Genomic DNA, 18,979 nt, shown 5'->3' on the forward strand with positions numbered 1-18,979 from the left:
CTGGTTAGGTGGGCGGAAAAACAGCAAATGAAATTCAACCCAGAGAAACGTGAGGTGACGCATTTGAGAGATCAAACAAGGCAATGGATTACACAATAAATGGGAGGGCAGAGAGAAGAGGAAGTGAGACACATCGGAGTGAGTGCTCTTAGATCCTTGACGGAACCAGGACAGTTTGAAGAGGTGATTAAATAGAAGAGTAGAATCCATTATTAAGGAAGTATTAACAGGACATCTGGACAGTCAAAATACAGTCCATCACAGTCAGCATGATTTAATGAAGGGGAATTCATGTTTGACTGAATTACGAGAGGTTTTCAAAAATGTAAAAAGCCAAATGGACAATGGGAATCCTGTATATGTATTATATATGGACCTCAGGAAGGTGTTTGATAAGATGTTGCACAGAAGGTTAATACATGAGGTAAGATCTCATGGGGTTAGGGGTAATTTATTGGGTTGGATAGAAAATTGGCTAACTAACAGAAGGCAGAGAGTCCAGATAAGTTAATCTTTTTCTGGTTGGCAAGATATTGTGGAGTGCCACAGGGTTGGGTTGGTGGACCAGAAATATTTACAATCTATATTAATATATAGAAAACAAATTTTCAGATGACACTAAAATAAGTGGGATAGTAAGTTGCAATGGGGAATGGGGAAATAAGAAATTTACAAACGGATATAGATAAGTTAGGTGCCAAAATGTGGCGGATGGAGTCTAACATGGAATAATGTGAGGTTATCCATTTTGGTCAGAAAAATGGAAAGCCAATTTAATATCAAAATGCAGAGACACTTCGGGGTGGTTATGTGCAGAGGGACCTGGGTGTTCTCGTACGTGAGATGCAGAAAACTGGTGTAGAGCCGCAGCAGGTAATAAGCAAATAGAATTGTTCCATATAGGGCCAAAGGAATAAAGTATAAAAGAAAGAAAATGTTGTTGTAACTAGAAAAAGCATTGGTGAGACTGTACCTGTCATACTGTGTACAGTTTTTGTCCCCTTATTTGAGGAAGGATGCCATGATGTTAAAGGCAGATCACAGGAGGTTCACTAGATTGATTCCAAAGATGAGGAGTTTGTCTTATGAAGAGAGATGGAGCAGTTAAGCCTATACTCTCTAGAGTTTAGAAGAATGAGAGGAAATCTAATTGAGGCATGCAAGATGATAAAAGGTATTGACAAAGTACACATAGAGCAGACGTTTCCTCTTGTGGGGCAATCTAGAAATGAGGTCATAGTTTTAGGATAAGGAGCAGCAGATTTAAAACAGAGGTAAGGAGAAACTCCTTCTATGAAAGGATGCCGAATAGAGTCAGAAGTTTACAGCATGGCCCAACATGACGCCCAGTTTTTAACCACTAAGCAAGTCCCAATTGCCCGCATTTGACCCATATACCTCCATACCCGGCTTACCCATGCAACTGTCTAAACGATTTTTAAAAAAACAAAATTGTACCCACCTCTACTACTGCCTCTGCTCTGGCAGCTCGTTCCAGACACTCACCACCCTGTGTGTGAAAAAACTGTCCCTCTGATCCTTTTGTATCTCTTCCCTCTCACCTTAAACCTATGCCCTCTAATTTTAGACTTTCCTGCCTTTGGGAAAAAATGTTGACTCTCTCTCCTATCATCACTGTATACCTCATTATTTTATAGTCCTCTGTAAGATCACCCCTAAGTCTCAAACACTCTAAGGGAAAAAAGTCCCAGTTTATCTAACTTCTCCTTATAACTCAAACCATCAAGTCCCAGTAGCTTTCTAGTAAATCTTGTCTGCACTCTTTCTAATTTAATAATATCTTTTCTATAATAGGGTGTCCAGAACTGTACACTGTATTCCAAGTGTGGCCTTACTAAGGTCTTGTACAACTTCAATAAGACGCCCAACTCCTGTATTCAATGTTCTGACCAATGAAACCAAGCATGCTGAATGCCTTCTTCACCATCTTGTCCATCAGTGACTCCACTTTCAAGGAGCTATAAACCAGTAATTCTAGTTTTTTTGTTCTTTCCCCAACACCTAACATTAACTCAGTACGTCCTGCCCCAATTCAATCTACCAAAATGCATCACTTCACATTTATCTAAATTAAACTCCATCGGCCCACTGGCTTAAGTGATCAAGATCTCACTGCAATTCTAGATAATCTTCTTCACGGTCCACTATCCCACCAATCTTGAGTGTCATCTGCAAATTTACTAACCATGCCCCATAAATTGTCATCCAAATCATTAATATAAATAAATATCTTTGTACCTTTGGAATTCACAACTTCACAGTGTGGTGAAGGCTGGGACATTGAGTAAATTTGAGGACATTGATTTTTAATTAGTAACGGGTTGCATGGGAACAGTCAGGGAAGTGGAGTTGAGGCTGAGACAAAATCAGCCGTGACTGCATGGAATGGTGTAGCAAGCTTGAGGGGTGGAACTGCCTACTCATGCTCCTAGCTCTTGTGTTCTTATGAATGGCACCTTATCAAATGCTTTTTGGAACTGCAAGCATGCAACATCTATTGGTTCCCCTTTATTTACTTTACCAGTTACATATCCTCAAAACTCTTCAGACATTTGTCAAACAAGATTTCCTTTTGAGAAAGCCGTATTAACTTGTTTCATTCATGCTGTTTTCTAAAAGCATCATTGATACTCCCTTCTTTATAGATTCCAGCAATTCCTTGATGGCTGATATCAGGCAAACTGGCCTGTCGGTCCCCATTTTCCCCTCTCCCTCCCTTCATAAAATGTGGTGTTATTCCAGCTCACTGGTGATGGGATAATGAAATGGAAGCAAAATACATAAGTGAGTAAATTAGGAATTAGTTTGTTTCCGTTTCTTACTTGCATAACGGCATTAAAGAAGCAAGTATTTCCTAAATTGCACAGTCCTTTGACTGGAACAGCCACGTTGTTGCTCAAATGTTTTCCTCTCACAGTTTCACTGATATCTGAATTTTCATCTCGAACCTTTAATTTAGAATTCAAGCCTGTAAGAAAATTCAAAGATAGATTTCACAAAAATAGTTTTTTTTTGGATTTTAGTATTATTAAATACGTACCATGAGATATTTATGTAGATAACAGGCAAATATAGACACTAGAAAAATTTTTAAGCTTACATCAAAGTTTATTTTCTTTAAAATAATACAGATTTACCTGACCAATCCCCTGCCTTAAAGTTGTTGTATTTTACACATGTAGTATTCTATTGCTTTTGACTTTCAAATCTGCTCAAAATCAAAAATATTGAAATCCTGAGGGATGTTCAGAATTTACTGCAACTAAATTTACCTCCCAAATTAATAACTTCTACATTTAAATTTTTTTTTAAATTCATTCGTGGATAATGGGCAGCATTTATTGCCCATCCCTAGTTGCCCAAGGACAGTTGAGAGTCAATCACATTGCTGTGGCTCTGGAGTCACATGTAGACCAGACCAGATAATGACAATAGATTTCCTTCCCTAAAGGACATTTGTGAACCAGATGAGTTTTTACGACAATTGATAATGGTTTCATGGTCATCAATAGATTCTTAATTCCAGATATTTTTTATTGAATTTGGATTTCACCACCCTGCCAGGGTGGGATTCAAACCCGGATCCCCAGAACATTCGCTGAGTTTCTGGATTAATACTCCAGTGATAATACCACTAGGTCATCACTTTCCCTGTACCCAAAGTGTAGGGTATGAAACAGCTTTGGGAATCAAGAATTAGAATGCAGAATTGGCAATGACACAAACAAGTGGAAGAACATCATAAAGGTATGAATGTGTTTCCATCCATAGACTTTCATCTTTACAGCTTCTCAAGCAGTAAAAACAAGAAAATTGGGCAGTTTGTGTAAGACACAACCAAATTAAGCACCCGATTGGTATAGTAGCAGAGGTATAAGATGTGCTCATTGTTAAGTAGCAACCAATAGGTACTTTGGGGTTATACTTCTGGACAGATGGCAAAGCAGTATGCTAATCTGTGTTTGGATGCTCCAGTATGGAGGAAATTCAATGTGAGCAGCAGATAAGAGTGTATGGGAATCAAAGGACTGACCAAATATGATAGAATTCACCTTGCAGTTTGAAAGGGAGATGTTGGAATTGGATATAACAGTGCTACAATTGAGTTAAGGAAACTACAAGGCCATGAGGGAGGAGCTGGCCAGATTTGATTGGAAAGGGAACCTAGCAGGAAAGACTGTGGAACAAACATGGCAGGAGTTTTTGGGGACAATTCAGAAGGCACCACATAAATTCATTCCAAGGAAGAGGAAGCATGTTAACAGGAGGATGAGGCAACCATTGCTGACCAGTGAAATCAGTGATAGCATAAAAGCAAAGGAAAGAGCATACTGTGAGGTGAGGAATAGTGGGAAACCTTTAAAAGCAAGCAGAGGGCAACTAAAAAAAAATAAGCGTGGAGAAGTTGAAATTTGAGTGCAAGCTAGCTAGTAATATAAAGAAGATTGCAAGAGTTTTTGTTTTAGATACATAAAAGGTAAGACGGGACAAGAATGGACATTGGACTGCTGGAAAATCAGGCTGGAGAAATAGTAGTGAGGGACAAAGAAGTGGCAGAGGAACAGAATAGATACTTTGTATCAGTCTTCACGAGAAAACTTCATGCCAGAACTTCAAGAGAGTCAGGGGGCAACGGTAAATGTAGTGGCCATCATCAAGGAGGAAGTGCAAGGGAAGCTGAAAGGTCTGAAGGTGGATAAATCACTTGGACTGGATGAAGGAGAGAGCTGAGGTGGTTGTGAAGGCATTGGTGGTGATCTTTCAGGGATCATTGGAGTCAGGGAAGGTTCCAGAGGACAGGAAAAAGGCTAATGTAACACCCTGTTTAAGAAGGGCGGAAGGCAGAAGATGGGAAATTATAGGGATGCATGTGGTCCTTAACTATGCTGGTTGCTTTTCCAAGGCAGCAGAAAGTGTAGACAGTGGATGGGGGGAATGGTTTGAGTGATGGACTGGGCTTTGTTCCTGACCCTTTGTAGTTTCTTGCAATCTTGCACAAAGCAAGAGCCATACCAAGCTGTGATCCAACCAAAAAGAACGCTTTCTATGGTGCATCTGTAAAAGTTGGAGAGAACTATAGAGGACATATCAAATTTCCTTAGTCTTCTGAGAAAGTAGAAGTGTTGGTGGGCTTTCTTAATTATAGTGTCAGTGTGAAGGAACTAGGACAGGGTTTTGGTGATCTGAACACCCAAAGACTTGAAGCTCTTGACCATTTTGACTTCATCCCCATTGATATAAACAGGGGCATGTCCTCCACTATGCTTCCTAAAGTTGATAACTATCTCTTTCATTTTGTTGTGGAGAATCCAGCGTTGGACTGGGGTAAGCACTGTAAGAAGTCTCACAACACCAGGTTAAAGTCCAACAGGTTTATTTGGCAAATAAACCTGTTGTACTTTCATTTTGTTGACATGGAGAGGGAGATTATAGTCATTGCACCAGTTCACCAGATTCTCTATCTCTTTCCTGTACTCCCCTTTGGAGTTGAGGAAGTGGGGAAGCTGCAGAATGACTTGGACAGGCTAGGAGAGTGAGCAAAGAAGTGACAGATGGAATACTATGTGAGAAAGTGTGAGGTTATGCACTTTGATAAGAAGAATAGAGGCATAGACTATTTTCTAAATGGGGAAAGGCTTCAGAAATCTGAAGCAGAAAGGGACTTAGGAGTCCTGTATCAGGGGTCTCTTAAGGTTAGCATGCAGGTGCAGTTGGGAAGGCAAATTCAATGTCAGCATTCATTTCTAGAGGGCTAGAATACAAGAGCAGGGATATACTGCTGAGGCTGTACGAGGCTCTGGTCAGACTCCATCTGGCATACTGAAAGCAGTTTTTGATTTGATGTGCTTTATTATTATCACATGTATTAAGATACAGTGAAAAGTACTATTTCTTGTGTGCTATACAGACAAATTTTTGGCCCCATACCTAAGGAAGGATGTGCTGATCTTGGAGAGGTCCAGAAGAGGTTCACAAAAATGATCCCAGAAACAGAGGGTTTGTCATATCAGGAACAGTTGAGGAGTCTGGGTCTATACTCCATGGAGTTTAGAAGGATGACGAAGATCTAATTGAAACTTGCAGAATACTGAGAGGCCTAGATACAGTGGACATAGAGAGGATAATTCCACTAGTGGGAGAGACTAGAACTAAAGGCCATAACCTCAGAGTGAAGAGACGCTCCTTTAAAACTGAGGTAAGGTGAAATTTCTTCAGCCAGAGGGTGGTGAATTTGTGGAACTCACTGCCACAGAAGGCTATGGAGGCCAGGTCATTGAGTGACTTTAAGACAGAGATAGATAGGTTGATCAGTAAGGGAATCAGGGGTTACGGGGAGAAGGCAGGAGAATGGGGATGAGAACCATATCAGCTATGATTGAATCGCAGAGCAGAATCAATGGGCCAAACGGCCTAATTCTGCTCCTATATCTTATGGTCTAAGTACATGTCAATTTTATACATGTAAGGGCTTTTTATACAGATTCTGTGTAATAGTGCGAGAAATGCCTATGCTTGCACACAAGTATGCTAGGTGAAAGGTGGCAGAAGAATGAATCAGTGCATCACAAATGTAACAGTACCTTCAGAAAACAGACAACAGAGTTCTATTTAGTGGTGGGATTAGGTCGGGAGCAATGTAAAATATTGCAATGTGAATTTAAACAAATTTATAAAAAATATACAAGTACAACACATCTAAGAGAAAAAGTTTCTTTTAGTTACTTGACAACATAGAACCATTACAGACTCAAATAAAATTGCATTTTTCTGGTTTTTCCCAAATTATTTTGAATATTTCTAGATAAATTCGAAACAAAAAGTTCTCAAATGTGTAGGAAGGCAGCAAAATAAAATAGGGTCATTTATTAAAGCACAGATATAGCATCTTAAACACAAATGGGCCATCAAGAAACTGTAGTCCCAAATAACTTATGCAAAGAGATTTATTTATAACTCTTGGTTAGGTATTGCTTAAAAATTAATAAATGCAATATTTCAAGTAATTAAATTATTCAATTAGGAAGAATAACCAATAAATGACACCCAATGTTTATTTTTGTGCAATCATATATATACCCTAAACTGTGTAAAAGTACTTATTTTAAGTCTCAATAGGGATTGGGATTAAATATTCAATGGTGAACACAGTCGCAGTCATCTGTGATCACAGATGACAGCTGAAAGTTTTCGCCGCCAGCACAAGATCTGTTGTGTTGGTCCCAGCTGCAAAAGGAAGCACTGTTTGATTCAAACTAGAAAGCTAAACAGATGTCTGAAATTTCCCAGCAGTAACTACAACCAGCATGGAGACCTAGCTGAACTATTTGCCATATCACTTAAGAGCTGAGTGGGCAGGAAGGAAATGGGCATCATTAATTCCTACCCGAAGGAATGCATGGATTTGGCTGGATCTGTGCAGTATTTCACAACTTTCATCATGCCAAAGTGACTTTCAATAACAGATAAGAACATTTGACATCTACAGTGTTAAGTATTGATGAACAATGCTCTGTTAAAAACAAGCAGCATGTTAAAAAGCTAAGGATTTAATAAAACATTCTGGAAACTAAAATACAAGGGTGAATAGAGTAATGTCTCAAATGTCAAGATGAGATATCAACACTTTATTGATGAGCAAAAAGATCCCTGTATACTATGTTGTTCGAAGATAAATATAATCACTACAAAGTTAATTTGCAGAAATAAGTATGTTTGCTCCAAATTTTTGTCTTTACACAACAGTATACAGAACTTCTCATAAAAGTCCCTTGCACAGGAAAATGTGGCTGGTATGTTGTACTCATGCCAATGCTATTTAAATTAGGCTAAAGACAAAGTGTTAACAGCCAGAAGTCATGGCCCAAATCAGTATCAATGGCATCAGTAAAATCACAGATGAGTTTCTGCAAACAGATTCTAGGGAGCTAAAATGAATAACTAAGACCTCAAAGGTGGTGTACATGCTAGCGAGCACAGAATGAGTCGCTGGAGGCATGGCTTGAAGATTTCTTTGGTATTGGGACAAGTTCTGGGGGGCTTAGGACCTGGGCAAGCTGGATGGGTTGCACCTCAACAGGGTGGGAGTAATATTGTTGTCAGAGTTGTACTACTGCTGCTGGCAGGGTGTTAGGAACTTCAGCGTAGATTCCAAAGGTAAAAAAAGCAAATTCAAAATGGAAGGCAGGAAATTAGTAAGCGAATGTGTAAGGGAGAGCAACAAAGAGAATGAAACAGCATTGCAGGCACTGCAGTTAAGGAAAAGTGTGTGAAATATTTGATGAAAAAACAAAGTGAGAAAGGAAATATTAAGGAGTTTAGAACCTTCAAAAACAGATAAATCATCACTCTCAGATGAAATGAATCCCAGGTTAAGAGATGCAAGATTGGAAATAGCAGAATCTGGTAACCTCATTTTCCAATCCTCTACAGACCTTGTGAATCTCAATATTAATGTATTAACGTAAAGTGGATATATGTAACTGATACGGCTCATGTTCATACTTTCCAACAAACGTATGTTAATCCAACTTTTATTCCCGAATTTTTGCAGGACACTGCTGGTTTCTTAAAGCAGTAACCAGAGGAATTCTGCTGCATAACAGTAAAATTCATACAGTACATTTTTTTTAAAAGGAAGTGCTCAATATTATTCAGGAACAAACATTGTGCCAACCATTCGATCCGGTGGACATCCTTAAAAAAATATCAGTGGTTGGTATTATCTAAGCATATCTTTGCTTTGTCAAATGGTGTGCTTCAAACTTTAACAATGTCTTTCATATCAAGATCATCCTCTAATGGTATGAATCATGACCGTAAGAAATAAGAGCAGTAGACCATACGCTCCTTGAGTCAGCTCTGCCTTTCAATGCAACCATTTTGATCTTCCACCACAACTCACTCCGCTTTCCCACCCAACCTCCATGTTCCTTAATTCTGAGAGATCAAAAATCTGTCTTTCTCAGCCTTAAATATATTCAGTGATTGAGCATCTACAATCCTCTAAGGATAAGATTCCAAAGATTCACAACCCTTTGAGTGAAGAAATTTCCCCTCACTTTAGCCCCTTGAGCCATGAAAAAGAGACTTTAAAGACAGTAAGGGGAACATACTTTTGCATTATGGTTTCCCCCCGCCCCATGCACTATATTTCCTGTACTAACTCAGTGACAAGAATTATTGAACCAAGATGTCAACTGTTCAAGTTCCAAGTTCCCAGCTGCTTTGTTTGAAATTCATACTAAGAATTTTAATTTGCTAAATGAATGTAAAGCTATTCATCTTCCATCATAGAAATCCTTTAGGTTTTTCCCCACTGAAAAAAGAGAAAGGAAAACCAAGTGATTTCAATGATAGGCAGCCAGATTGTTGGTTTTAGACCCAGGTAACAAATTGAAAAATCTACCCCAACGTAACTTTTTTAAAGATATCCAATCCTGGGATGAGTTTGGTACCAGCAAGGCAATATATATTGCCCAAAGCTACGCTAAGTGCATAAACAGTCAACCATTTGCAAGTCACATGTAAATCAGAACAGGTGGGGGTGGCAGGTTCTATTTGTTGAAGGACATTGATGCAATATTTCAATTTTACTACTATATTTGCAATTTTCATTGCCTTTTTCTGGTACAAACAAATTATTAAATTTCCTTTGAATTCAAATTTTACAATTTGCGATTCTGGGATTGAAGTTCATCTGACGGGCTGCTAGGTCAGCGCGATACCAACCAAACCACTTTGCTCATAATGCTCAGTAGCTTGAATCATCCATCTGCACAGCAGAAACAAACACCAAAATTAATATAATTAAATGTTATTTATTCTTGCATTCAATATTTCCTTCCCTTCCTACCTTCATTGAATATTTAATTTGGAGAATTGACAAAGAACTAAATTGCAGTCCTCCAACTGTCAGTTTAGCTCAATCTCATCTGCATCACTGGGGCTTAAGCTCACTCTAGGACACGACAGGAACACAAAACATGACACACAGAAGGAGTGTTAAATAAATGAGCCACTACCTTTTGGATAAGGCATTAGACTGGTACCCTGGCTACTTGCTCACACAGATGTTGAACATCTCTGACATTATTTCAAAGGCCAACAACACCAGGTTTAAGTCCAACCGATTTATTTGACAGTAGACTCACTAGCTTTCAGGGTTAGTCCTTCACCTGATGAAGTGAGTCGACTATCAAATAAATCGGTTGGAGTTAAACCTGGTGCTGTCAGACTTTTTACTGTGTTTACCCCAGTCCAACGCCGGCATATCCACATCATGGTTATTTCAAAGGGCCAGGAATTCTCCACGTTTTAGTTAATAATTCTCCATCAATTAGCACTCACAAAAACAAATAATCTAGAATCACTATAGTGTAAAAGTATGCCATTCAGCCCATCAAGCCTGCATCACCAACAATCCCATCTAGGCCCTATCCGCGTAACCCCACATATTTACCCTGCTAATCCCTGCTTACACTAAGCAGCAATTTAGAATGGCTAATCAAACTAACCTGTGCATCTTTGGACTGTCGGAGGAAACTGGAGCACCCTGAGAAAACCCACGCAGACATGGGGAGAACGTCGAAACTGCACACTGTCACCCGAGGCCAGAATTGAACCCGGGTTCCTGGCACTTTGAGGCAACAGTGCTAAACACTGTGCCACCCCAATAGTATATCTAATTGATTTGCCATGTAAAAAGTGACTCGTGCTACACTCCACTGGTTGCCAGTGCTTTGGGACACCCTAAAAACATGACATAAATGCAAGCACTTGCTTTGTCTACTGAACTGAAGTGCTAGGCACTTCTTTAACTGTTACTTTCCACCTCTCCCTAGGGATTAAAAGATATGCATTTCTTAGCAATCCACTGTCAAATAGAGTGGTTCACCCACGGTAGGTTGCGATGTACAAATGCATGCATAGATTTTGAATTCATTAGGTGGCATGATATATTTTCACTCATCATGGTCCATTATCTTCAGATAACTATATTCCAAAATAAAGCAAGTTATGGACTAAGCAGATTATTTCCTTCTGAACATCAATGGAACACAAGTTACAATATTACCATGAGAAGATGGCATACTTGTAAATCCAGAAATATGAGGAAAGTTTGGAGAAAAACAACTGATTGCCAAATGTTCAGTAGTGCGAGAGATTATATTTATAACAACACCTTTTTGTCTTAATTTGCCTATATCTGCATCTTTGTCTACATCTTAAGCCAAGCAATAATGTTTTAGTACTATGAAGAGTTTTTTGGCAATTATGTGAAAATTACCTGGAGTATAAATAAACCACATCAACCGCAATCTATGTTAAAAATGGCCATGCTATTCAAAATATTGGCATCACTCTGAACTACTAATCCTTCTCCTCCCGCTGCAAACCCCTCAGCCCCAGCAGTCTAAGCTGCTCTGCTACTGTTTCAGTCCATTCCTTTGCACCTATCAGGATTTTTAGAATGGCTTATAGAATTATACTTTGGATAAATTCTAAATTTTAAACACTTACTAAATGTTAATTTGTTAAATTTTAAACACTTATCAAGAGCTACATTGATGCCTTCCAATCTTCCTTCCAGTTTTCTCAACAATTACTATTCTGTTCTAAGTTTTCTGTCCGATCAAAGAGATTTTTCAGAATTCTAATTTCTTTCCCCAATCTCCTCCAGCCAATCTTTCTCATTCAATCGCCAAGTATTTTTTAAACAATTTCACTTTACATTTATCAGGGAAATCACTGAATTACTGAATCTGGATCTTCTCCATGTTCTGTGAGGGAATTAAAAACCTTTTGTTTCCATAAATTCTTGCTAGTATTTTAAGTCTAACCAACAACCACTTAACATTATCATTAAAGCAGCTCAGGAGTGTAATAAGAGAATCGTAAGTACACGTTTGAAACTTCAACAAATTGGAGTTGTATCCTTCCACTTAGGACTTTCTCATAATCCTTCAACACTTAATAACATTCTTGCCGTTTCCGTTTTGTCTAATCACAAAATCTTACAATTTCTCCAACGTCGCCTCCATGTTTGGTTCTGTGCCAAATATTAATTTTTCTTCCAATTATATAAAACAGACATATTTGCCAAAGTGAATCTTCTATGAAGGTCTTAGGAACAATCTTACTGGTTTGTCACACTGCACAATTGTTTTGCACCCAGTTTCTCGCCTATCGCGGTCTTACTGGCCTTGGATTGCTGGCATGGTCAGCATTGGCATCCAGGAAGGGCGTGAGCCTGATTTCAATATTTAAATCTAAACTTAAATAATAATTAGTGAGCCCGGGATGGAATCATCTGGGCTCAGTTGTCTTCATGGCCCTGCTGGTAAAGAACAAAGAAAATTACAGCACAGGACCAGGCCCTTTGGCCCTGCAAGCCTGCACCAATAATGCTGTTCGATTGATCAAAAACCCATATCCTTCCAGGGACTGTATCCCTCTATTCCCATCTATTCATGTATTTGTCAAGACACCCCGTTAAATGTCACTATCATATCTGCGTCCACTACCTCCTCCAGCAGAGAGTTCAGGCACCCACCACCTTCTGTGTAAAAATCTTGCCTCATACATCTGTTTTAAACTTTGCCCCTCTCACCTTAAACCTATGCCCCCTAGTCATTGACTCTTCCATCCTGGGAAAAAGCTTCTGACTATCCACTCTGACCATGCCTTTCATAATCTGGTAGACATCTATCAGGTCACCCCTCAACCTCCAAGTTTCTCCAATCTCTCCTCATACCTAAAGCCCTTCATACCAGGCAACATCCTGGTAAATCTTTTCTGTACTCTCTCCTAAGCCTCCAGGACATCCTTCTGGTGACCAGAATCAAACACTATATTCTAACTGTGGCTGAACTAAGGTTCTATGAAGCTGCAACATGACTTGCCAACTTTTAAACTCAATGTCCTGGCCGGTGAAGGCAAGCACGCCAAATACATTCTTGTCTACCTTCACCTGCATTGCCACTTTCAATGACCTGTGTATCTGTACATCCAGATCCCTCTGCCTATCAATATTCAAGGGTTCTGAAATTTACTGTGTATTTCCTATCTATATTAGATTTTCCAAAATACATTGCCTCACATTTATGCGGATTAAACTCCATCTGCCATCTCTCTGCCCAAGTCTCCAACCGACCTATGTCCTCATTGCTACCTGCAAATCCACCAATCTTTGTGTCGTCCGCAAACTTATTAATCAAACCAGTTATATATTCCTCCAAATCATTTATATATATTACAAACAGCAAAGATCCCAGCACTGATCCCTAAGGAACATCATTTATTACAGCCCTCTTTTCAGAAACACACCTTCCCCTGCCACCCTCTGTCTTCTACAATCGAGCCAGTTCTGTATCCACCTTGCTAGTTCACCTCTGGTTCCAAGTGACTTCACCTTCTGCACCAGACTGCCATGAGGGACCTTGTCAAAGGCCTTAGTGAAGTCCATGTGGATAAAATCCACTTCCCTACATTCATTAATCATCTTCGTCACTTCCTCAAAGGTCCTCACTGGCAAGGATTACGTATGGTCCCCAGTAACACAGACTTGAAACCATGGCCTTGCTGATAGAAGTGGGAGGTCAGGGGTGGGGGGAGGGGAGGAACAGTGTCCCTTGGGCAGTGGCAGCCTGAAACCATGGCACCACCAGACTGGCACTGCCCACTGGGCAGGACCATGATGGTGTGAGGTGGGGTGGGGAGCTCCAAACTCTGCAACTGGGAATTGGTGGGGGAGACCAGTGATTGGAAGCAGGTTGACAGATCTCTCTGTGATCAGTTACACAAAACAGAGATCGACCCATGCGCAATAGCACCTTCTAGTGTGAGCAGCCAGCTTTCTGATATGAATTCACTCCCCCTGCTGGTGTGAATCACACTTTGCAATTTTTTTGCAATATGTGCCATAAGATCATACCTGAAAGCTCACTGAAAAAAATGGGTGTGATTCTCTCCTTTTTTTTCACACTCGTTTGGCACTTAGAATTATTTCAGTAAAATCGCCCACCCCCACCAATGAGTCTGGATCTGGTCTCTTGGCAATGAATGGAAACACTAGAAGGGCACACTGAAAATGTCACTTAGGAGTTTTGATATCATCTTTGATTCCTGGCAGAAGCTCAAACAGGATCACAGCACCAGGCATAACAAAATTAAAAAGATTTGGCCTCCATCAAAAGTAAGCACATATCAGAGGCAAAGAGAAACACAAGGAGAGGAAATCCCAGTCCAGCAATTTGACCAAAACTCTCTTAACTACACCATCTTGTCCTATTTACAGGAGAACCTTCCAGGCACAGATTGATTTTCGTAGTCAGTTTCTACTAATGGAATGCTAGCAAACATTCCAGGTGATGAACATAATCATCTATGCTTCAAATGATGAATAAGTAGTAGAAGACATTCTTCTGCATTTATACATCAATTTCCCCCAGCTCCCTCAAACCTGAACAAAGTAAAAGAGCTTCTATTAAGCGCAAATTATCTTTCAAATCAAGTCTCCAATATTTTACCTAATGTTACAATAAGCAGTTCTCCAAAATGTTTAATTTATCTAGTTACAACCTGCTGTTCTTCATGAGGGCTCATTTCATTCATTCGCGTTCAACCTGATTTTTTTTCCCCAGGATTCCCAAGAACATCAGAAATAGGAGCTCTAGTAGACCAAACAATCTCAAATCTGTTCAGCCATTCAGTATGACCATGACTATCTTCTGCCTCAACTCCACCTTCCCATTCGCTCCACATATTCTTTGATTCTGCAAGATCAAATATTTCTCTATCGCAGCCTTACATATACTCAATGGTGGAGCGTCTGCACTCTGCAATAGAGAATTCCAAAGATTCACAATCCTTTGAAGTAAGAAATTTTCCATCACCCCTGAATCCTAAATGATCGGCTCCTTGCCCTTGGACTGTGCCTGTGATTAACCAGCCAAGGGAAACAACTCTCAGGATTTACCCTGTTAAAGCCCCTTGGTAACCTTCCATTTTTCAAGATCCCCTCTTATTCACTTAAATTCCAATTTACTGACTCTCTTAGCAAAAAAACCATTTCTCATTCCAAGGATCAATCCAGTGAACTTTCACTGTGATGCCTCTAATGTAAGTGTATCCTTTCTCAAATATGGAGATTAAATTGCACAGTGGTCTCATCAAAGTCCTTTACAATTGAAGCAGGACTTCTTCACTTTAATATTCCATTCCACTTGTAATAAAGGCCAACATGCCACTGGCCTTCCTAATTGCTTGCTATGCCTGCATGCTAAATGTGTGTTCCTTGTAAGAGTACAAAATCGTGAGGCTTTACCTCTCTTAATCTTCCCTCCCCCATTCAATTTTTAAACATGGCAAACTTAAAAGCAAGGTTATGCACACCACCACCAGGCATTAAGCTGAAATATTCTATTGCAATATCTTTTTTTTAATTCGTATTCAGTACCTAGAATGATGGAAAAATTCAACTCCAGTGTTAATGCAATCCCTACACACTTTACACAACAGATCTTGGAAAATTAATCACATAGATGTAAAGTGACTTTAAGTCTCATACGGACATCTTTTGTTGCCTGGAGGCACGCAAGGGAGGTAAATTATCAGACCAGGCCCATATTTACACTACCACAAAACTGGTGTCATACTGGTAGAAATAACTATGACCAGAGGGATAACTCTTAAAACTGGTACAATACCAATTGGCAGGGGTTTTTCGTGAGTGGCATCATTCCAATATAAACAAGGGAAAAGTTCTGTTCAAGAAATTATCTAAACTGAATAAGTCTTGCATCTGCAAAATTTTAAATGCCAAATAATGGATGATTAGAATAAAATAACCAGTAGTTTTTAAATGTATACCATGAATTTGTAAACTTACTCTTGCAAAGCAATGCATAGTTTTGCAAAATAAATATCTTGACGATGTCAAACAAATTATGTAAAAAACTAAATTTTACCATTACTCTGAAACATTCTTAGAAAGAGGTTGACAACTGTAAAATGTCCACGGGGAAAGCCCACATCTGGGACAGCATCTTAAGGTAAACAATGTTCACAGTGCCATCTGGACAAAACTGCAGGCAAAAAATAAACCAGAAACATATGGAAAAGCAGATTTTTCTCTTCCCTGCAGCACTACAGAATGGCAAATGTCAAGCCTGAATTTGTCTACGCTTCACTGTGCTAAGCTTTACAGCACCACCTGGCTCTTCTTGCTCAGCCACCAAATATGGTTTGCACTGGCGCTGTGGACCATATCTGCAGGGCAAACTCAATAAATACATTCCACTTCATAGCTAAATGACATCTTAGCACAAGTAGCATAGACCGCAGTTGTTCCTTAGAGTCTTGCTCTTATTAAAACAGAAAAGGAGCAACTTAATTCACAATATGCAATTGTCAAACAATATATTTAAGACATCTGTTTACTAGAAATTCAGTTAATTAAAATAGTTTAAGAGCAAGTAGACCATAAAAATAGCAATGCTGCAGAATAGACTGCATTCTGATCGCAGACAAAGGACATTACTTGACAGCAAATGTATCTTATAAACAACCAGGAAAAAAAAAAATTGATGGATTGAAACCCAAGTTTTCTCATGAAATATTTTCCACATTCAATTAATTATAATCAATCTTGTGATGAAATTAGTAATTTTTGCAAATTTAATAAAAAACACAATCATTCAATATTTCAGAGGGAAGACAGTTGCTCCAATCATGAAGGGTCCCGACGAACGAAGGGGAAAAAACATTACGTCGCACTGCTATGAGAAGGTTTGCATATTAGTAGCAAGAGTATATTCCAATCTTTTGGGCAAGAAAATACCTCACTACATCTTGGCTGCTTTTTTAAAATTTCCATCAGTTTCCTTACCATGATTATGGAACCAATAGCTCTATATCATCTTTCCTCAAGAGGATTTTATTGTCTTTTTTTTAAACCTGTCATAATTTAGCCCCACATTCATTGAGATGATAGTTAATCAATGATAGAACTCATACACTCATCTTTGCCCCTACTAAAAGCTATGTTTTTGGTTAACAAAATTTATCAATCTCAGATTTAAAATTAACAATTGGTCTAGCATCAACTGCCATTTTCAGAATGTGCCAAATTTCTACTACTTTGTGTATAGAAGGGTTTAACTTTACTCCTTTAAGGTCTACTTCTAATTGTTAAGACTATGTGACCTAGTCCTAGACTCATCAATCAGCAAAAATTATTTTCAATCTATCCTATTTGCTCCTTTTAATATCTTGAAAATGTCAATCTAATTACTAGTCAACCTTTTAAATTCTGTTGTGCAATCTTACCTTATAATTTGGCTACTGGGAGTCAGGTTTCGTTCTAGTAAATCCACAGGCAATTCCTTCAAGGCACATGGATCCTTCCTAATGTGTTGCACCCAGAACTGCCATTTCAAGTTTGTATTAACCAGGACATTGTACTGCAGTGGCATGTTTTGGCCCTCTTGTATTCTCATTCTCTAGATGTAAAAGTTAGCATCCCATTAGCTTTTTTGGCTACTTTCTGTTTCTATTCATGATATTTAATGATGTATCTGGAACAACAAGACTCATTTAACCTCCACAATTTTTAGCTTTTTCCCCCCATTTAGAATTTTACCCTAGTCTACTATTTTAGGTCCAAAGTGGATAATGTCACATTTGCCTACAGTGAAGTCCATTTGTCACAGTCATATGAATTCACTTTATCTGTCACTATCTCTTTGCAATTTTATACTTCCATCTATGCTGCAAACAATACCACCGATTTTTGTGTTATTGGCTTGCTATCCCATCCAAGTCATTAATATATAAAGTGAATAGTTGAGCCCCACTAGCCACATTCTGCCAGTTAGAGTACCTGCCTATTATCCCTACTTTTGCCTCTGCAACTCAGCCAAATTATTAACCAGGCCAATAATTTGTTTTCAATTCCATGAACTTCAACTTGAGCTAAAATTCTTTTTATGAGTCTTTTTCAAATCATAGAATCATAAGAATCCCTACTGTGCAGGAGGAGGCCACTTGGCAGAGTCTACACAAACTCTTTGATAGGGGATCTGACCCCGACCCTATCCCCGTAACCCCAAGTATCTACCCCACTAATCTCCCTAACCATCACATCTTGGGACATTAAGGGGCAATTTAGCATGACCAATCAACCTACCCTGCACACCTTTGGATTGTGGAAGAAAACCTGACCACCCAGAGGAAATCGGGCAAATGGGGAGAATGTGAAAACTCCACATAGTCAATCACTCAAGGCCGAAACTGAACCTGGGTCCCTGGTTAGCACAGTTGCCTCACAGTGCCAATGTGCCACCATGCCATCCCGATATCTTCTGTAAATCCACACAAATGACATTACAAGGCATTCCATTACCTTAGTTACCTCTTCAGAAGTTCTATCAAATTTGTCATCCATGACCTACTCTTTAAAAATCTATGCTGGTTCTCTCTGGTCAGCTGACATTTTCAAAGTTTTCAGCGATTCTATCCTTAATCATACGCAGTAACTTAGTGACAAATATGTTAGACCAATTAGTCTATAATCTCCTGTCTTTCCTCTCTATCTTATATAGCAGAATGACATGCACAATTTTCCAATCTAAAGGTACGGTTTCAGATTTTTGTTTTGAGTTTTTGATAATTATATTGAGGCCATCTGCAATGTTCTCACTGACCTCCTCTAAAACTCTGCAATGAAAACTAACCAGTCCTGGGTATTTGCCACTCTTTAGTGCACTCTTCTTTCTTATTAGCTTGCTTAGATTAATTTTGATGAATCCCATCCCTGATTCAATATTAGTTTAGTTGGAATGTGCAGCCTGCCGACCTCTTACTCCACTGTAAATACTAATCAAATTATTCAACACATCCAACATTTCCTTTTCTTCCTAATAGCACCATGATCAATTCTCAAGGGCTCCTCATTCCT

The 18,979-nt window shown here is 39.1% G+C and overlaps 1 protein-coding gene across 4 annotated transcripts in view; it reads right to left on the reverse strand.

The window, feature by feature from the left end:
- Positions 1-18,979, reverse strand: part of usp45 (ubiquitin specific peptidase 45) — a 178,373-nt gene that overhangs the window by 93,098 nt on the left and 66,296 nt on the right. For all 4 annotated transcript variants that reach the window (XM_080192658.1, XM_080192659.1, XM_080192657.1 and 1 more), the window contains exon 6: positions 2,844-2,989. In XM_080192658.1, coding sequence (XP_080048784.1) covers positions 2,844-2,989 — 146 coding nt within the window. The remainder of the gene's footprint in view (positions 1-2,843; positions 2,990-18,979) is intronic.

The sequence above is a fragment of the Carcharhinus amblyrhynchos genome, chromosome 7 (assembly GCF_965287045.1).
Source record: "Carcharhinus amblyrhynchos chromosome 7, sCarAmb.v2.hapA, whole genome shotgun sequence".
Taxonomy (NCBI): Eukaryota; Metazoa; Chordata; class Chondrichthyes; order Carcharhiniformes; family Carcharhinidae; genus Carcharhinus; species Carcharhinus amblyrhynchos.